The 17,354-nt window shown below is 40.9% G+C and overlaps 1 protein-coding gene and 1 pseudogene across 2 annotated transcripts in view; both read right to left on the reverse strand.

The window, feature by feature from the left end:
- Positions 1 to 16,950, reverse strand: part of LOC117164369 (disintegrin and metalloproteinase domain-containing protein 10) — a 159,956-nt gene extending 143,006 nt beyond the window's left edge. For both annotated transcript variants that reach the window (XM_076623966.1, XM_033347370.2), the window contains exons 1-2: positions 16,623 to 16,950; positions 1,398 to 3,369 (exon numbers count right to left, since the gene is read on the reverse strand). In XM_076623966.1, the coding sequence (XP_076480081.1) occupies positions 1,398 to 1,488 (91 nt within the window). In that variant the 5' untranslated portion in view covers positions 1,489 to 3,369; positions 16,623 to 16,950. The remainder of the gene's footprint in view (positions 1 to 1,397; positions 3,370 to 16,622) is intronic.
- On the reverse strand, positions 7,417 to 7,534 carry LOC117165197 (5S ribosomal RNA; annotated as a pseudogene).
- Positions 16,951 to 17,354: the final 404 nt, after the last annotated feature.

Raw genomic sequence — 17,354 nt, forward strand, 5'->3', positions numbered from 1 at the left:
GCGTGCCTTTCCGGTGTGCGCGTCGCTCGATTTACCGTCGGTTCGTGTCTTCATTTCCATCCACGGAGCTTGAAGAAAGCGACGACACAAAAGAGAGAACGGTGATACCGATACAAAGAGCCTGGAAAAAGGTGGCTACTTTTCTTTGTGTCTGCCGCTGTAGGATGGTTTCCAACCATGGAACCGTCTATTACCTACTCCAGATCGTTAACATAACGCGTATTAATCGTTGTCGACGTTACAATGATGTTTTTTTCCGACCAATTGTTAATGACAAAATTAAATTGTCTTTTAAATTCTATTGTATGTTAGAAAAGAGGGTAATCCGTAATATTTCCATAATTGGTACGGTTAATATTACTCTTTTGAATGGATAAATGTGAACAAAAGTTCAACAGCCTCAATTTAGAGTAGATAGTACAGCATTACGTCAGGCTGATAAATAGCCTTACTCTATTTAAAATGTTTTGATAAAATGAAGATTTATATTAATTCTATCATGGGTATGAATAATATCCCTTTCACTGAATAGATGTAAAAGAAGTTCAACAAATACTTTTACGTACGCGTGGTCAACGCACAGGAAGTGGTTGACAATGGACAGCCTCATTCTACTTGAACATATATCCACAAGACTGAAACTTCCCCACTTATTACTTGCTACATTATTTTTGTAACCTAACGAGCGTATTTTTAATGAAGAAAGTTGACGGGGTTCGAAGTTTGGATTAACAAAGAAAAGCACAAAGGAAGTCAACAGTTCTTTTTAACAGTGGTTCGACCAGAGAGTATGTTTCCTATCATCGTTAGTCGACAGAGAACGTTTAGCACAGCGTTAAGAACTTCAACGAAACGTCGGGCAACTTTTCTACATCGGATTATCAACGTTGCGAGATGGAATAACTTTTTGTTCTTGTTGTTAAGCCGTTATCGTTCGTCTCTTTTATCGCGGAGTATTTTAAATTACGGTGTTCGCGTCAGCCGTAAAACTACAGTCTGCCAACAGCGATGGGGGGCAAGAGGGTGAAAGACTGCCAGAGCTCTCTCGTTGGGGCTCCTGTAATTTCGATGGAAAAAGGACCGGGAAAGAAAGAGAAAAAAAATTGCAACAAACTGTCGACGTTCTACCAAACCGCATCGCAAGAGAGACCGTACGTTCAAGATGTAAAAAAATCAACGGGCGTGCATAGGACGATAAACAACAATACCAACAACGATGCAAAAGAAACGACGAAAAACTTTATTCCCTATATTCGACGAATGAACGTTTGCTTCATAATCCTCTCGCTCTTACGAAGATACGAAAATCGTATGGTCGAATGGATTCATAATCATCGGGTTTATTTCATCGACGAAAAAAGAAGCAATAAGAAATTACTAGTAGATTGGGCACATACCTTTGTGCGGTATTAGCGGCCAGGGATGTAACGGGGAGCCGGCAACCAGCCAGACACATGCCAGCAACACTCCGAACATTTTCACCCCCATCCACTTTGGACAGACGGAAACTTGCCTGCTTGTCCTCTCACCTCTTCCTCTTCCTCCGCCACCCCCTCCTCTTCTTTAACTTCTACGTTCACGTTGCAGTCCGTTGTTCTCTTCTTCTCTTTTTTCACCTACGAATCCCTTTTGCTCCTTCTTTGTCTCTTACTTTCCCAGTTGACCCTCTTCTTCTTTACCCTGACACACACGTACAGACTCTCTATAATCTCTGCATTCTCTCTGACCTGGTGTATTCCTTGCTTTCCTCGTCTGCAACTTCTGCCTTCTCTCTCTCTCTTCCACTCTCTCGATCGTTCGTTCCTTGTTTCGAGTCTCCTCGAACTCTCGTCCAACCAACCTGACTTGCTTACCAGAAGGATGAACACGGCTGGCCGGGCCAGACACGGACGTAGCTGCTCGCGACCGTGCACCGAGTCTCTGACCCACGTTATCAAACTGGTATCATAGTCTCTACAGCTCCACCCCCTTTTTGCGCTGCAACTGACTTCACGCGAACGGTGCGCGCTGTCTTCTCACTGAAAGCTTTTTAAGCACGCCACTGAATTAGTCGAAAACCACTGCGAATCAGGTCGTTACTGTGTTCTTTCAACTGTGAGAGTATCGTCTGGTGTTAACTTGTCTTTGCACCTATATTTACCAGTACTATATTTTATCGAAGTACCATTTCTGTCTGTCGTTAGAATATCGACGTTCTTCGAAGAATGGAACGTCAAGCCGAAGGAAGAATTAGAGTACGTTTCGCAGATCTATTCTCGTGAGAGGTGAGGCTGATCCCCGGCTGCTGATCCCTAGCCACGTGTTATTTCGTCGAATCGAGTTCCGTGTTCCTACGGACCGTGCATACGTAGCTAGCGCCCCGGTCGCGTTTCTACAGGCTGGAAATACAGATTGGAAATAAATTCCACTTCGAGGCAGCGGAGAGTGGAAAGAACAGGATGCACGAGACTGTTTCGAGGAGGCAATGGATTCGTAAACCGATCTGTCGAGCATCACGACCCACCCGTTGGAAATTCTGCCAAAAGTCACTGTCACGTCGATGGAGAACCAACGATTGACGTTGAGCCACATTTGAACTCCGCTTGCTTGATTTTAGTGGAAAAACTGGACGGGTTTTCAGGCTTCAGACGTCTATGTGATTATGTAGTCTCTTCAGTCGTATCCATTGTAACTCTATTAACGACCTAGATTCTAGTCGATATATCTCTATCTGTTCGACGTTATTGTCATTCTCGTGTTTCATCTATCAGCGTTCTAGAATCTACACCTACTCGAATCGAGTCTAAACACTTGGAATACGTCAAAGTCGATGAAACTGTAGCGATGTCGATGTCTGACTACATCTCCCTCGTTCTATTGCCGCTGGCGAACGTTCGATAACCGAACTGGCAGAGAATGAGATACTTCTTGACTGATGCATCCCTGGATCAAGGTGAAACCTTTATCCTTGAAGGAGACAGCTCAGTTACATCGATAGAAATCTCCGTTGACGATGGGATGACACCGGAACATGTGTAAGTAGTAGTCACAGCGAGCGGACACTTATTAAACTTTCCGTAGCCTCTGGTCGTAGCGGAATCGTGCTACATCGTACTTCCTTTCTCGCCAGACGAGAGAACGGCGTCAAAGGGAAGCTTCTGGTTCCTCTAAACTCGTGGATTCGTATCACGCGACGCCAACACGCCCATCCTTCTTCGTCCCTGTCCCTCCAACACCACCAGGATCTCCGGCCTCTAATGAAATACTTCGCGTGGTTGACTGGTTATTAAAGCGGCATTCACCGTTCAAAGGAACTGCCGATGATCAACGCTCCACAGCTTGTCCACAGTTCGGCCAACAACATTCGCGGTTGTTTCCAGCGATGCGTGCCTGGAAAACGATGCAACAACTCGTTTCATTTCGTTCTTGTACAACTAGAAACGCTTAAACTTTGATTAACTCAAGGAACTCGAAACCCTCTCCTTCGTTTTATTCGAAATATTCTTTGATTAATCGTTCTCGAATTCGAAAGCGTATCTCAAGTTAAAAAAAAAGATACTAATTTTTAATAAAGCGTTTCAAATTATTTGAAATCGAGTGAACGTTTTCACTTGACTCGAAATACCGTTTCAAATTTCTATTCCCATTCTCACTAATCAGGTCACTCGACTTTAAGCCGGTTGGAACACTCTACTGATGCAAACCTGTTGTTTCGCTTGGTTCGAATTCAAGCAATTTCATTAATTTGATCGAAGCTTACAATTACGATTTAAAAAGTTTCAGATTTAGAATCTCATTGCTACAATGTTTGTTCGTCTATTTTTTTCTACGATCGGTAAATAAGTGCGCGCGCAAGGTTTAATTTCACGACCGCAAAACACTTGCAACTTTATCGAGCGGGTCACGAACGCAGAAGTATTGGAAGTATTTAGCGAAGTTGCATTTTAATAGGATGCAAATAAAATTCGCACGCCGCTAACGAGCGGGACCTCGCTTCTGAAAATGTTTTGCACCGAGCAACGTTCTCTTCTTCTCTCGTGCTTTTCCCTTTCTCTTTATGCGGTCGGCTGGCTTTGTTTGCCTTGCCACACTTCTAGATGAGAAGCTCGATGGAGAGACATAATTTGATTCGTGCCAGAAACTAATCCCAAACGTTTACAGGGTTCTCTATAGCCGTACTTTATCTCCGAGTACAGTTTCACAGATTGATAAACATTTGCATTTGTAGTTTTTTTTATACCGTTTTGAATATTTCACAAATATAGTGGTGTAATTCGTACTTGTACCGCGACAAATATTACGAGTATTTGACGATCATAATTTGGAAGATTAAAGCAAACGTATAAAGCTACAGAAAATTAAAAAGACGATTAGTTTTTATCTGAAATATTATCGATGATAACAAGCAGAAAACACGGTGAGGGATTTTTAAATTCAACGATTAACTCCATGCTATGAAAACTGTAATTTTACGTATTTAGGGGATTAAATATATATTTTCGTACTCTGTTGAGCATTCCAAACATAATTCATTACTTGATTGTTTTTTAAATTTCATAGGTTCGTCATCTGTATTTACACGAGCAAGTTGCTCTTAAGAAATGAACTCAAGAAATCGAGAAACGAACAGAAATCTATTTCTAATGTTCTTGAATTTTACAGTGAGTAATGCTCAAATCAAACAAACAGAAAGAGAACAGAATCCGTAACGATATTTCAGCTTCTTCGTTGATTAATGTTACGAAGACATTATTCATGTCAATGAAGAAACAATTGTTAACGCGATGACGGACGTATATTATAGTTCGAAAGAAAATGTAACGATTGGTACATTAAATCCGAACAATTGCTGCCGCACAGTTTATTATACCGTAATCCCGTTTCATTAATTAGTCGTGCAGCTCACGCTAAATATTTCACCCCTTACACTTCCTTGCATCTCTGCATTGTTAGAGGAATCCAATTAAACGAACGATTTATCTTTGTCCAACAGGACAACAGCTACCTCTCACTGATATTAATTAATGTATTTGAAAAATATTATTATACCTTGCTTCTCGACCAACGTCTTTAACTTGTAATATTTCATGCTGCGATATAACCAGCGACAAACGTAAATAACTCTAATAATAATTGCTGCTATCTGTTGTTCAGAAACTTTAAGAAATCTCTCTCGAGAATTTTCCCCGAGAGAAACGTTCTTTTCGAGACGCCAGAGTAACCATACGCGGTAATTTCGTGTACAAGAAAAATTTACATGCAACCAGCGATAGCGGCATTGTTTTCGACGCAACGAAAGCTTGTTTGTCTCCGAAAGATAAGAAACCAGCAAGACGGTGTTGTGAGTGATAACAGAACCGAGTGTTCTGGAAGGAATATTATCGTACGAGAAAAATACTAGGGCAGACAGTAAATTACTCTCCTTCTAAAAAATAACAGGTGTTGAGGATATAAGATTATCTCAACTTTACGATACGGACAGCACACCTGCTATTTTTTCAGAAGTTGAAATTTTCCACATTGCACATTATAAAGTTTACAACTCAGATCACGTCGACAACATAATTAGCACGTTTGAGCGCTCGAACGGTCCGCTCAATAACAGACGACGTGTCATAAACTTCGATCACAGATTGGAATTCAACGATAGACAATCGGATGAAGTCGCTAACGTGACGTTACGCTACGCACCCTCGACCAGGTATGCACAAGACGCACCACTTGCGAGAAGCCCACGACAGTTGAACAGTCACATGATTGGACAAACATAGATTCCAACCTCGCAGAAAACGTTGACGAAAGAACATTCCCTAAACCGATACTTAGAATATAAACACCAGGCGCTTACAGAATAAGACACGATTAAACCTTTCACGTTTATACTAAACACTTCAAATAAACAGAAAAAAATCACAATCAAACTAGAACTCTTTAATTTCCCTGCACATTAAGCGTTAATATCATTCAAGGTTCGCGATTCAATTTTTTCAATTTAGCTGATCGCCAATTAGTTAAGAGGTCGCAACAACAGGTATAAATGAACCGAGGAAATATCTTGTTTACTGCAAATGTAAAATTACATTCGACTTCTCCTAGTTTTATATAAGATGAAATAATCGGTTTAAATATTAAACATTGAATATGTAAATCCTTCACGTATGTTCAAACCGTATAATCTGTCTCTATGTTTGTAAGTTTTAAAGCGGATAATAATTGAAGACCACAAGGGAAAATATGATAAGCCATCGTATTTTTCCTCTGTAATCTTCAATCGTTGAAGCTTTTAATAATTCTCTAATTGTTTCTGCCATTTATCTCTGTATGTATAAGTGTCCTAATACTTACGAGGATAGCCGTGTATATGTAGAGAGCGTTAAATATGAAAGGACGACTAACGATTGAATGGCGTGGGCGATCATTAACAAGGGCCACAAAATACACTATTAATTTGAATCTAGCCTGGTAGTCGTAACACTTCATCGTTTCGCGTAGAAGCAATTGAAAGCTGTGATTGCGAGGTGATTTGTACTCGGTGTAAAGCGGCGCTGGCTTTATCGTATTAAATGGATACTACTACAATCGAGACGTGTACTCCGGTAAGCGAGTTACTGAATTTTAATTGCGAAGCTTCCCCCTTGTTTTCGTTGCGCCTTATCGTGTTTTCGCTATTTATCACCTGCTGCACGGAACTCCCGGTTTCATCCGCGTCTTGCTTTAGTCACGCGTCCCTTTGCATACCGATTTAACAATGTGCACCCCGACGAAACGCAATTAACATGATAATTAGCCATTTCCGATGCCTATGCTGGTCGTTTCGCCATTTTTAATTGTCGCTAATAGAGCGGACACTCGACCAGAAAAAACTGACAAAAACGTGGTTTCTTTTTAAACGAAGCAAATGATTTTTTTTCTGTGTAGTTAAACATTATCATATACTCGAGTAATGAAACCGAGAAAACAAAAGTAATAAATTTATCGATAGAAAATTTTCTTTTCGCTGTACTTTAACAAGTAATTAATTATTAAGTTGCTATCGCAAAATATATAAGGTGCTTCTACTATGAATAATGCCCTTATTTTTTATATATATTTTACGTGGAGGAAATCCGCACGGACGCCAGGCCGCTTCTGGGAAAAGCGGCGTGGTAGTGTCGGGCTCCAACCGACTAAAACCTCCACGATAACCGTCCCGGCTGCGATCGAGAGAGGCCCGGGAATCGCTGTGAGCGTCGCAACGGGGCCTCCCCCGCGCGCCTACTACCACCGCTTATGGAGCGGTGTATAACCATTGTCACACCGCCTGGTCGCCGGAGCCGCCGTCAGGCAGCCCCGTTCCCCCACCGGACTGCTTAGCGGCCCCGAGACGCTGAGCCGCCAAGTGTGCAAGCCCGAACCCCACGGCGGACGGGGGGAGGGCATGGCGGGCCCGGCGCGCTTCGCCAACGCCACACGGAGTCCCAGGCGTTAACCCATCCAAGTACTACCCGTGCCCGGCGCTGCTTAACTTTCGTGATCTGACGGGAACGAGTGCACTCAGTGCGGCCAGGACGTTGGCACTATGAATAATGCCTGCGAAATAATGAACTACATAAACTGAAATGCAGAGAAAAATAACGATTACAAATACTATCTTCTAAAATTTACCTTAGAGTTTATGATTATTTATGCCATCTCCTTGCAGTAGATAAATTCGTGAGAATAGATTCTCTGTTTTTTAAGAGGTTGAACTAATTACTAGATTCGTAAATTGAGAAATTCATAAAAAAAAAGAAAAAAAAAATAAAGTTGATCGGTTTAGTTTTCGAACGAGAAACCAATTAACAAACATTTTTATCATTGCTGAAGAAACATTCAATCCGAAAAAGCTTAATTTTCTGATTTTATCGCGAGTTACCAAATACGAACTGGTTAAAGGTATTTTTGAAAGCCTTCGAATGAAGAATTCGCTGGGTTGGTCGATTTCTTGAGGCTGAAGCGAAAAGAGAGCTCGCACGCGTTTCCTCCGGATGTGTAGCAATAAAATCAACGCTATTTGTTCGACGTACAGGTTTTACGAGCGAACGGGTCGCATTGAACTAGGGCGACACCGTCGGTGGCGGAGAAGTGGTCCGTATAAAAGAAGGTAGGAAGACCGTGAACCGGCAAGTGGCGTCCGGTAAAGTGGACCGCGTGAAAGGCGACTTACTGTCGCGCTCGCTCGCTTTTGGCCCTGTGCTCTTCAACGAGCACTTCCTATCGCGATCGACGCCATGACAAAGCCGTGCTTTCACCACGGAGACGCTGGACGCAATGTGAAAAGAAGGACGTATCGCGCTTTTACAACTTTGCGGATTGAAATATGCCAATCGTATGAAAAAATCTTCCTCTGTCCTGTATAACTCGGACAACATCTGCAACATTTCAATATGATAACTGTTTAACCGTCCTGTGCTCTTTCAATCATTTTTTATCTACTCGTAACCTATCAGAATTCCTTAGGTTTGAAGATAAAATGAAAGATCATTAGGCATCTAGAACATTTCACAGGTGACGTGAGATATTTTTAACCCTTACGTGGTGCTTGACTAATTTAATAATATTTTTTATCCATAAGAAATTGTTTAAGTTGGACGATAAAATCTACAAAATTTCTGTGAAAAATAACGAATCATTCTCATCTGCCTGGTAACTGTAGGATAATATTAAGAAAGCCACCTTGCGTTTCAGCGTGTCGTATCATGATTCAACCTCTTGCAATTTTAATCGCATCAATTTAAATCAACCTCCGTAACCTGCGCATCTTTCTTCTGTATATGTACATTAAAAAATATACGCTGATATAAACATTCGCCGTGGTTAAGTAATTGAGCGATTAGATGTTTATTCATGGAAATAAACTTAATTAATATAGCACACACGAGTCGTGCAGACCTGGTCGTTATATTATGCGTCTGCATACGGCAGAGGGTCGAAGGATGAAAGTAGTAGGCTGAGAACGGAAACCAATTTGTTTCGATGAAAAGAGCGAGATAAATTTAATAATATATTTTCTAAGTGGCGCATTCGCCAGCCTTTTCAAAGATATAATACATACACCGGTGTTTGTGTAATTAGAACACGTTCGCAGGAAACACAAACACGTTTTCTCATTATAACCGATAGAGGATTTTATAAATTCCCGGCATAATGAGACACCGCAATCCTGGTCGGTTCCTATCCTCCACGGAAAATTAGAACATATTTGCGAGTGATGTTGCGCGATAATAAATTTAATGAAGCTGCTTTACAAAGCGATAGCGGAAGACAGGAGGGAAATAAAAGCAACGTTAAACGAGATTTCCGCGACTTACTGCACGTCGTTTCTTTCAAACAGGCCACAGCAACACCGCTCGGTATACGTGTACTGTTACTTCTCGTTAAATCGTACGAAAACAACATTTTGGTTGAACATCTTTCTAACGAGATCTCGCTGCGAATTAATTTTTTTAAAGCGCAAATTGATCGGAAGCTTGGAAATCATATTTTTCACCATTTAAAGGCTAAGAAGCTTAAATACACGTACGTTTAACGATACACTTGATTAATCGAGCTTCTGACAAGCGAGTTCACGTGCAAGAAAATTAACTAAAAATACTCGATCAAGCCTCGATATATCGTTCACGCTCGATACGCGAACGAACAAAGGGTTGAAAATTGCCGGACGTGAACTTTGACCGCACTTAACGCGTCGAGAGCAACCTTTCGAAAAACTTGTCGCTACTCAGGATCGTCTTGCACTCGACCGATGCATTTTTCAACGTCGTGTCACGTATTCATAACGTACGTGTAAGAGAACATCAAAGCAAGCCGGGAGGTGAAATTATTACGCACGCATTACGAATCTCGGAGCGTGAAAATATGAAAAAAATTTGCAGCAGCAGGAAAACGTTGATACTCTAGAAAAATCTTGTCTTTGATAAATTTAGAATGACTGGCTCTATCCGTTTGAGGAGACTTGTTTCGGGTAGTACTTTTAATTGGTCACAGTCGAGCACAACCAAAATTACCTGAGTTTTTTGCTATATCGCCACTTCCCCTTTCTATGCCTTAACGAATGCTGCTGTTCCGTCGGATTTCCCAACAGACCGAGCTTACGAAAAGCTAAACGCGGTTTAATTGGATCTTCCTCGTACACCTGCATAAGATTAACTCTTGTAGGTATATGTGCTTTCTTACAAAATCATTGTTGTGACCTACGTATCGACAAGCGACGAAAATCAAGCGAACGCTTTAAAGAGATTTAGAGGATAATGGTTTGCCGGAGGCAAGAGGATAATTGAGTGTAAAAGTGGATCAACTAGAATATTTAAAAAAAGTCAACAAATCATACAGCTGTCTAAGATAGATATACTGCTCGCTCAAGAAGTTGCAACATCTCAAATACGAAATCGAACAATCTTTTTTGGCGAAAAAAGGAACGAATTCTTCCAGTTTTGTATAATTAATACAGCTTACTAGAGTTAATTGATTCTATTATTTCACGTTTAGAAAAATGTTTGGTTTACCTTCTTTCTTAATGCTCCAATTAACACTAGGATTGTTAACACTTAAAATATAAGGAAATGAAAATAAAAGATACATAAAGAGATATACAATGAAAGCTTTATCTACATATTTTATCGAAAATCATTGAAATCCTCAAAAATCCGCAAAATTTCGTTATAAATTTATGAAGATACTACGAAAAAATACGAAATACTCATTTTCATTCTGGTATTAACTACAGTAAATAATAAATCTACACATAGCCAGCATAAATTACAGATTTTGCCAAGCAGATTATCAGATTGCATTTTCAAGTAAATAAAAATCGCGGTTGCCCACTAACGATGTGTGTCTAGTTAAACTAATTAAAACAGTAGTGCGTGATATCTGGTTGATTATAGATACATAATATCCCTCCAATGCTTTCAATAACACGGAACAATGATGGAAGAAACACGGATAAATGATTATTTATGATTTTATCGATTGCTACGGAATTACGAGAATCCGTACACTCTGGAAATATTTAATTCGATAGAAACACCAAGCGAAAATTAAATTCTATTTATCCGTAATATTTGCACAGCCTATCCATTACGAATTACACCAATATACCGATAACATTTTTGTACACTCCGTAAAATACGATTTTCATTGGATTTCTCACAAATACGAGATCGTCGTACACCGTAACAAATTTAACTAAAATTGGTGGTTGATATAGATCTCGGTGATATTTTATCACCGAAAAATAGATCAGCGCCAGTCTTTGTTTAATGGCATCATCAAACTTTTTCCCATCGACTGGCGAAAGGATTTATTTGCAGAAAACGCGCGGAAGATCCGTGGAAAAACGATATTTCGAGCGAAAACTATGAAGCGGCTGGCAATAACGTAGCATAGTAAAACGAGTCTCGATGCCGAGTTATCGCGCTTACGCTCCAGCGTTTTATTTATTGCGATCGCGTTGCGCACAGCCAGACTAATTAATATCTCCGATATGCAGATTACTGGTCGCTATAGGATTTAGTTTAAATGAAACACTCGTATATTCCTTTAAACAGAGTTTTAACTAATTTTTTCCCTGCGATCTCTCGTTTCGTCGTTCGTTATATTTTCCCAACGAGTTTCCCCAATTACATCCAAATACTCGACCAAATTCAAAAAGAAAAAAAAAAGAAAAAATGTCCAATGCACCAATTAGACAAGACGAAAAGCCACCAAAGCTTTGGAAAGAGTTGATAACTCGGCTATAAAGGAAAAGTCGCATCTTCGATGTTTCCCGTACCTCTGATTCACGAAGCGGCACACGAAACACGGTTACGTGTAACGCATACACGACGAGAGAAATTTCCGTGGCCTGGAGGCGAAGCAACGCGCGGGAACCAGGGCTTGAACACGAGTGGCCGTGAATGAGAGGTACGTATACTCAGCCACCTGTAGCAAGATATTGCTTCTGTCTTATCGTAAAGCAAGATGGATGGAAAATAAACTGCAAGGCCGCGTATATGTTTCAGTTCGGTCGACTGAATGGAACACAGGAGAGAGAAAAAGAGAGAGAGAGAGAGAGAGAAAGTTAGAGATAGATAGGAAAGCAGGTGGAGAACAGGCTGGCCGCGCACCGGGATTCAATTACCCCGGAAGAAGACCAGAATTTTGTATCATCCCCGGGGCACAGCTACAGATTTTCAATGAATCTTGTCTGATTGTACGTGATCGGTAGGCCGAGTTAGTTACACGACCGAGTCTAACCAATTGCCTTCGTTTATATCCCTGCCTTTTCTCGTGTTTCCTTTCCGTTTCTCTGACTTCCTGTCCCTTTTCTTTACTCACTGTGTTTCGCCCGTTTGATTAATTTGTCAGACATCGGTAAAATCCGCAGGGAATGTTTTGATCGTTGGTTCTTGATAAACGATAACGGTATCGCACTTTGCGTCAAAGCTAGACGTTATTATCCGAGGTAAATTTGTTGGTTTCTTGCTACCATGACAGTTTAATTACATTCTACTCGATGCCGATATAGGAGCTGGTTTTGTGTTACGTAAATGATACACGATTCAATTAACGGTACGCGGCCTCTTTTTAATTGAAAGTTGAGAAAGAACGAGAGACGAGAGAATAGATTCGTAAAAACGTGGGAAATCCGAAATTAAGATCGCATCAACTTTGCCTCGGTTGCTACTTCAAAATTAAGAACGTTTAATCTACGCGAGCAAATGTATATATCATCTGTAATAGCGCTAATATGAAATTAGGTTAATTCGGTGGGCCGCGATTTATTAATGTAGCAATGTTGGAATTAAGAAGCGCGTTTCAGCAGATTACACTTACAATTTTTCATCCCTTATGAAATTAACGTTTCCCAGACGCACGCCCGTGGATATTCTTACGCGGCGCGCTTTTACCATTCCAGGTTTTAGCGCAACTTTATCCTTCGCCATGGGTGACATAAAAAAAGGGATTTGTAACATACATATTCCTTATTAAAGGTATCCGGTGATACGTTTAAATAATATCTGCGCGTTTACATGTTTCGCAACATTAACCGTGTTAAAAAAGTGTTATACTTTACGTGTTATACTTTAAAAAGAGGAAATTTGTGTTAAGATTGATTAAAGATGCAATGATCGAGACGCAATGCGTATAAACATCATTAAGACGAGTATTTATTTCATTTATCGAAGATTCTACAATCCTTATATGTACGATCTTAAAATATCGAACGAGATAATGCTTCGTGATCTTAATAACTTTCTAATAATATTTGATTTTAGCATCTTTTAACGCTGATAAACGAATGTGTGTATTCTGAATACGAGAGACATTCGGAAATAAAAGAAACGATTACGTACTCGAATAATTCCTTAGAAAATCTGCCGTCGCTTTAATTTTTCCAATTCCGTAACGCATCGTCTGAACAGTTCGACCGAAATCGAACGTTTTCGTCTGATTCCCGAGGCGACATAAATTTCGAAATCACATTGACCTAGAAAGAAACTCGTTTGATCGCCTTCATCTTCGCTGCACCCCATCCCACCTCTCTTAAAAAAAAAAAAAACATTTCTTTTCCCTCCTCGCTTGCAGCCTTTGCCCAACCGTTTCGAATCGCGTTTTGCGACGACCTAAATATTAATGTACTACTTTATTAGATATCGTTCTCGTCACATTTGTTTGCCAACGACTCGTTAAACTATATGAACGCGTCTCTCAAAGTACTCTGTGTCTCTCCGAACAGCGAGTTCAGTCAAGCTTTAGTCAAGTTCTTGTCGAGCTCTAGTCTCCTTCTTCCTTTGTGCTTTTTTAGCGACCGATACACGCGCGTTCTTGCGGTTAGTTATCATTTCCAGCCTGACTGTTTCGCGTTCTTGCGACCGACGTCCGTGGGAGCGCCGCCAACTGACTGGCAATTTAAAAGACGCCGCGTGTCTTCGTGCAAATTGCTCAAGGGAAGCAGTTCGAACAAGAATAGTCTGTCGCCAGAGTGACGGATAAAAGCTGTCAGACAATCGAAGATTCTCGGCATTCGCGATGACCTCAAGAACGATTTTTCGATATTTCCAAAGGATCGAAAGATAATCTCGAACTGTTTCAGGAAAGCAACTAGATCAGGTATCAGATTAATGAATAAAAATGATCAATTAGGAATACCCAGTATTCCTGAGTGCTTCGAAAACGATATTTCGAATATCGGTGAAGATTTCCACGATAAAGATTGGAAATATTCGTAGTTGAAATCACGGTCTGTCGATAGCTGTGGTTATCCGGGGAAATAATCGATCTATCATCGGAAATCGCGTAAAATTCATCATCACCGTGACTTAATTTCCATCGAAAAATGTGGTCCGATAATCTTGAAAATTGAACTGTCTTCCTATTCTTCCGCTAAATCAATTCATGACCACGATAGCAAATGGTTGTTCGCAACATTAATCTCGGAACCATATCGGCCATTATATCGAACAAATAAATTTCGCCACCGAAATTATACACGCGCGATTGTTTGCGAAATCGTGCATCGGTTATTGACAGGTGAAGCCGCGTGTATTGTTTGGCTAAACGCGCATAACCTTACGTAAAGATTACATGGGTTATAATAGGTATTCATTACAGCGTGAAAACTAACTTTCGTTCGGGTGTCGTCTACTTACTGATCTAACAAAGTTAAACGAAGCTAAAAATCATAAAAATTGCGAAGCATAACGCTAACAGGCATTTTAAAGCCGTGCTCTTTCGTTGACAAGGCCACGCAGCTCACCTTTTTGCATTCCATTACAAGACACTGTTTAGTGTAAATGCGTATAGCTCTGAAAGAGCGCAGAATTTTGTTTTAAACTGTGAGCTTCTATACTCGGCAAAATTAAATTAAATTGCAGCGTCCCCGTTTTAGGGGGCAGATAAAGGAATTCCCTTCGCAACAACGGAGTACATGTTTCGCATAGAAATAAAACTTTATACCACCGCGTAAGGTAAACCACACGCTCTAAGTCGAATTCTAAATAAAAATAGGATACCCCTGGGCCCCATGAAAGTCTCTTATACTAATTCAACGCATCATTCTAAGAAATAATTAACGCTCGAGCCGCGAAGGCTGTCTTCATTCTGACTCAAGTGGCTATCTCACGTTTATTACTTTCTATTATACGAATAATTTTATTTTCTAAGTAAATTTAGACACTTGGTTCTATCACTACGAAATGCAATATTCGTCGCTCGTCATAATAATTTGGTTTTCGCTGAGAGCGACAATTAAAACAAGTTAGAATTCTTTAGATTGGTAAGCAGCATCGAGAAGACAGTTTCGAAGAAGCAATTCTTCTTGTTCGTATCCTTGTACCATGTTCCAACGCATTTAATTTGGTAATTTAGCAGCGAGAGCGTTGATCGGTGCATCGTTACAGCGTCGTTCCTCCACCTGTTTTAATGGCCCTCCACCTGTTGGCGGCGGTGCCGCTTGGAAAGTCACGTCATTCGATATTCTACCCTTCGCTTTTTCCCTCTAAACATTCTGAACGCAACGTACAGTCCTTCGAACCACTCGCCAATCGAGAAAAACGAGCTCACAAAACAAAATCAAAAAATCCAATACTCGAGAAATACATCTGGTTTCCTTCCTAAACATAAAGTTATTAATCTAGGTTTTTGCAACGGTCGTAAAAAAATCGTAAAAAGAAATCATGATAGATCGTAACATTGATATATTGCAGCGTAAAGTAGTCGTTTGAAAAGTTTTCGATGATCACGTGTTAGTTCACTTTCAGGGACATTTGCAACTTCGTCTGGATATCTGCGATCGTGGATCGTGCGATAATGCTTTTAAAAATGTGGTAATAAAGCAACACCGCCGCCCAAGGAAATGTAATGGTTTCGCTTTCGAGTTTCGCGGCTTTTTTCCTTCGTCGTGATAACATCCCCTCGGGGAAGGTTTGACGGCGGACTTTGAGGATGATCGACGAGAGAGCGGAAAATTAGCGACAACGCGGGCTTTCTTGGAATGAGACGTTAAGCCGGCTTTAGATCGCGAGCTCGCGTGTGAAACGCTTAAGACCCTCGTGAATTATTTTGCGGTTCGATGATCAATAAGCTTGATTATGATGAAGGAGTCTGCCCGTTTGACGAATTGAAAAGATTAGACTCTAACTGAATGAAGATTAAAGATTGGGACTAGTGCTTACCACTTATACGCTATTGCAATGACGATTGTTATAACAAAACCATGACATTTACAATTTATCTTCAAGATAATGTAGCTTAGTAAATCGCTAATCATAATTCATGTCGACTATTTCGAGATGCAAACACGTATAAGAAAGTCACACGAATATTCTGATTATTCGTGACAATACACAACGAGGTACGATACTTGTAAATAAATCTACGTAAAATCGTATCATATTTCCAAGAAATACGAGAGCGTAAATAATCCATTACAATAACACTAACAGTCACCGGCGATTCCACGAATTGCGAATAACAGACTCTCTCTGTTTACAAAAACTCCAGCACAACGCCTCTATCGAGCGACCCGAACCGTTTTGTAAATAAACACACGAAAGTCGTAACTACATTTGATGCCGTGTCGTTACTCGGCCAACACGTGTTCGCACCCCTTTCGAATGATATGAAAAAAGGTGCATACTTACCGACGTGCAAGCAGCTCCTATGCACAGCCGAACGAGTCTCGTCAGCGTCGTTGAGTACAGGAATCTCCGAGAAACCAGTCTCGAAGCACGAGCCGCTCCATACGTCGTTTTCTAATCGGCATGAATGCTCACCACCGACAAATCTTGACGTCACGCGAAAATTGAAGCTCGCAGGAAAGAAAGGCAAATCTTTTTACGGCGTGAAGACGATGTGGAGAATAAGAATCATCACGTGTCGCGAAAGAATGACGCGACGCGGAGCCGAGAGGGACGAGTAGGAACGCGAGCACGCGTGTACAAGCTCGTGGAATGCTCGCGGTGTACTACTGCGCCGAAACCACCCCGAACGACTGCCGGGCTGCCGCCGCTGCTGCTGCTTGCCGTCCTACGAACCCCACCTCGCGGCCAACCGTCGCTGCGGCCCCCACCCCGCGAACGCCGAGCCGTGAGCCAACGGAAAAATGGGTGGAAAAGTTGTACGGTGTATGATCGGACGATTATTGGCCTGGCGGCCCGTTGTCAAAGCCTGAAAGGTACGTTTCTCATTCTGTTTACACTCGTAGACGCCTTCACCGGAAAACGGGAGCGGCTTTTTAGGAAGAAGTGACAAAGAAAAGGATTGATAATTGATTCGAGCGATATTGGAAATTTTACAGGTGTATTTTTTTTATTACTTTCCATGTTTAGTGTATTTGTATTTTGCACTTTCCTATTTTTAGAAAAACTATATTG

This window comes from Bombus vancouverensis, chromosome 13 (assembly GCF_051014615.1).
Source record: "Bombus vancouverensis nearcticus chromosome 13, iyBomVanc1_principal, whole genome shotgun sequence".
NCBI lineage: Eukaryota > Metazoa > Arthropoda > Insecta > Hymenoptera > Apidae > Bombus > Bombus vancouverensis.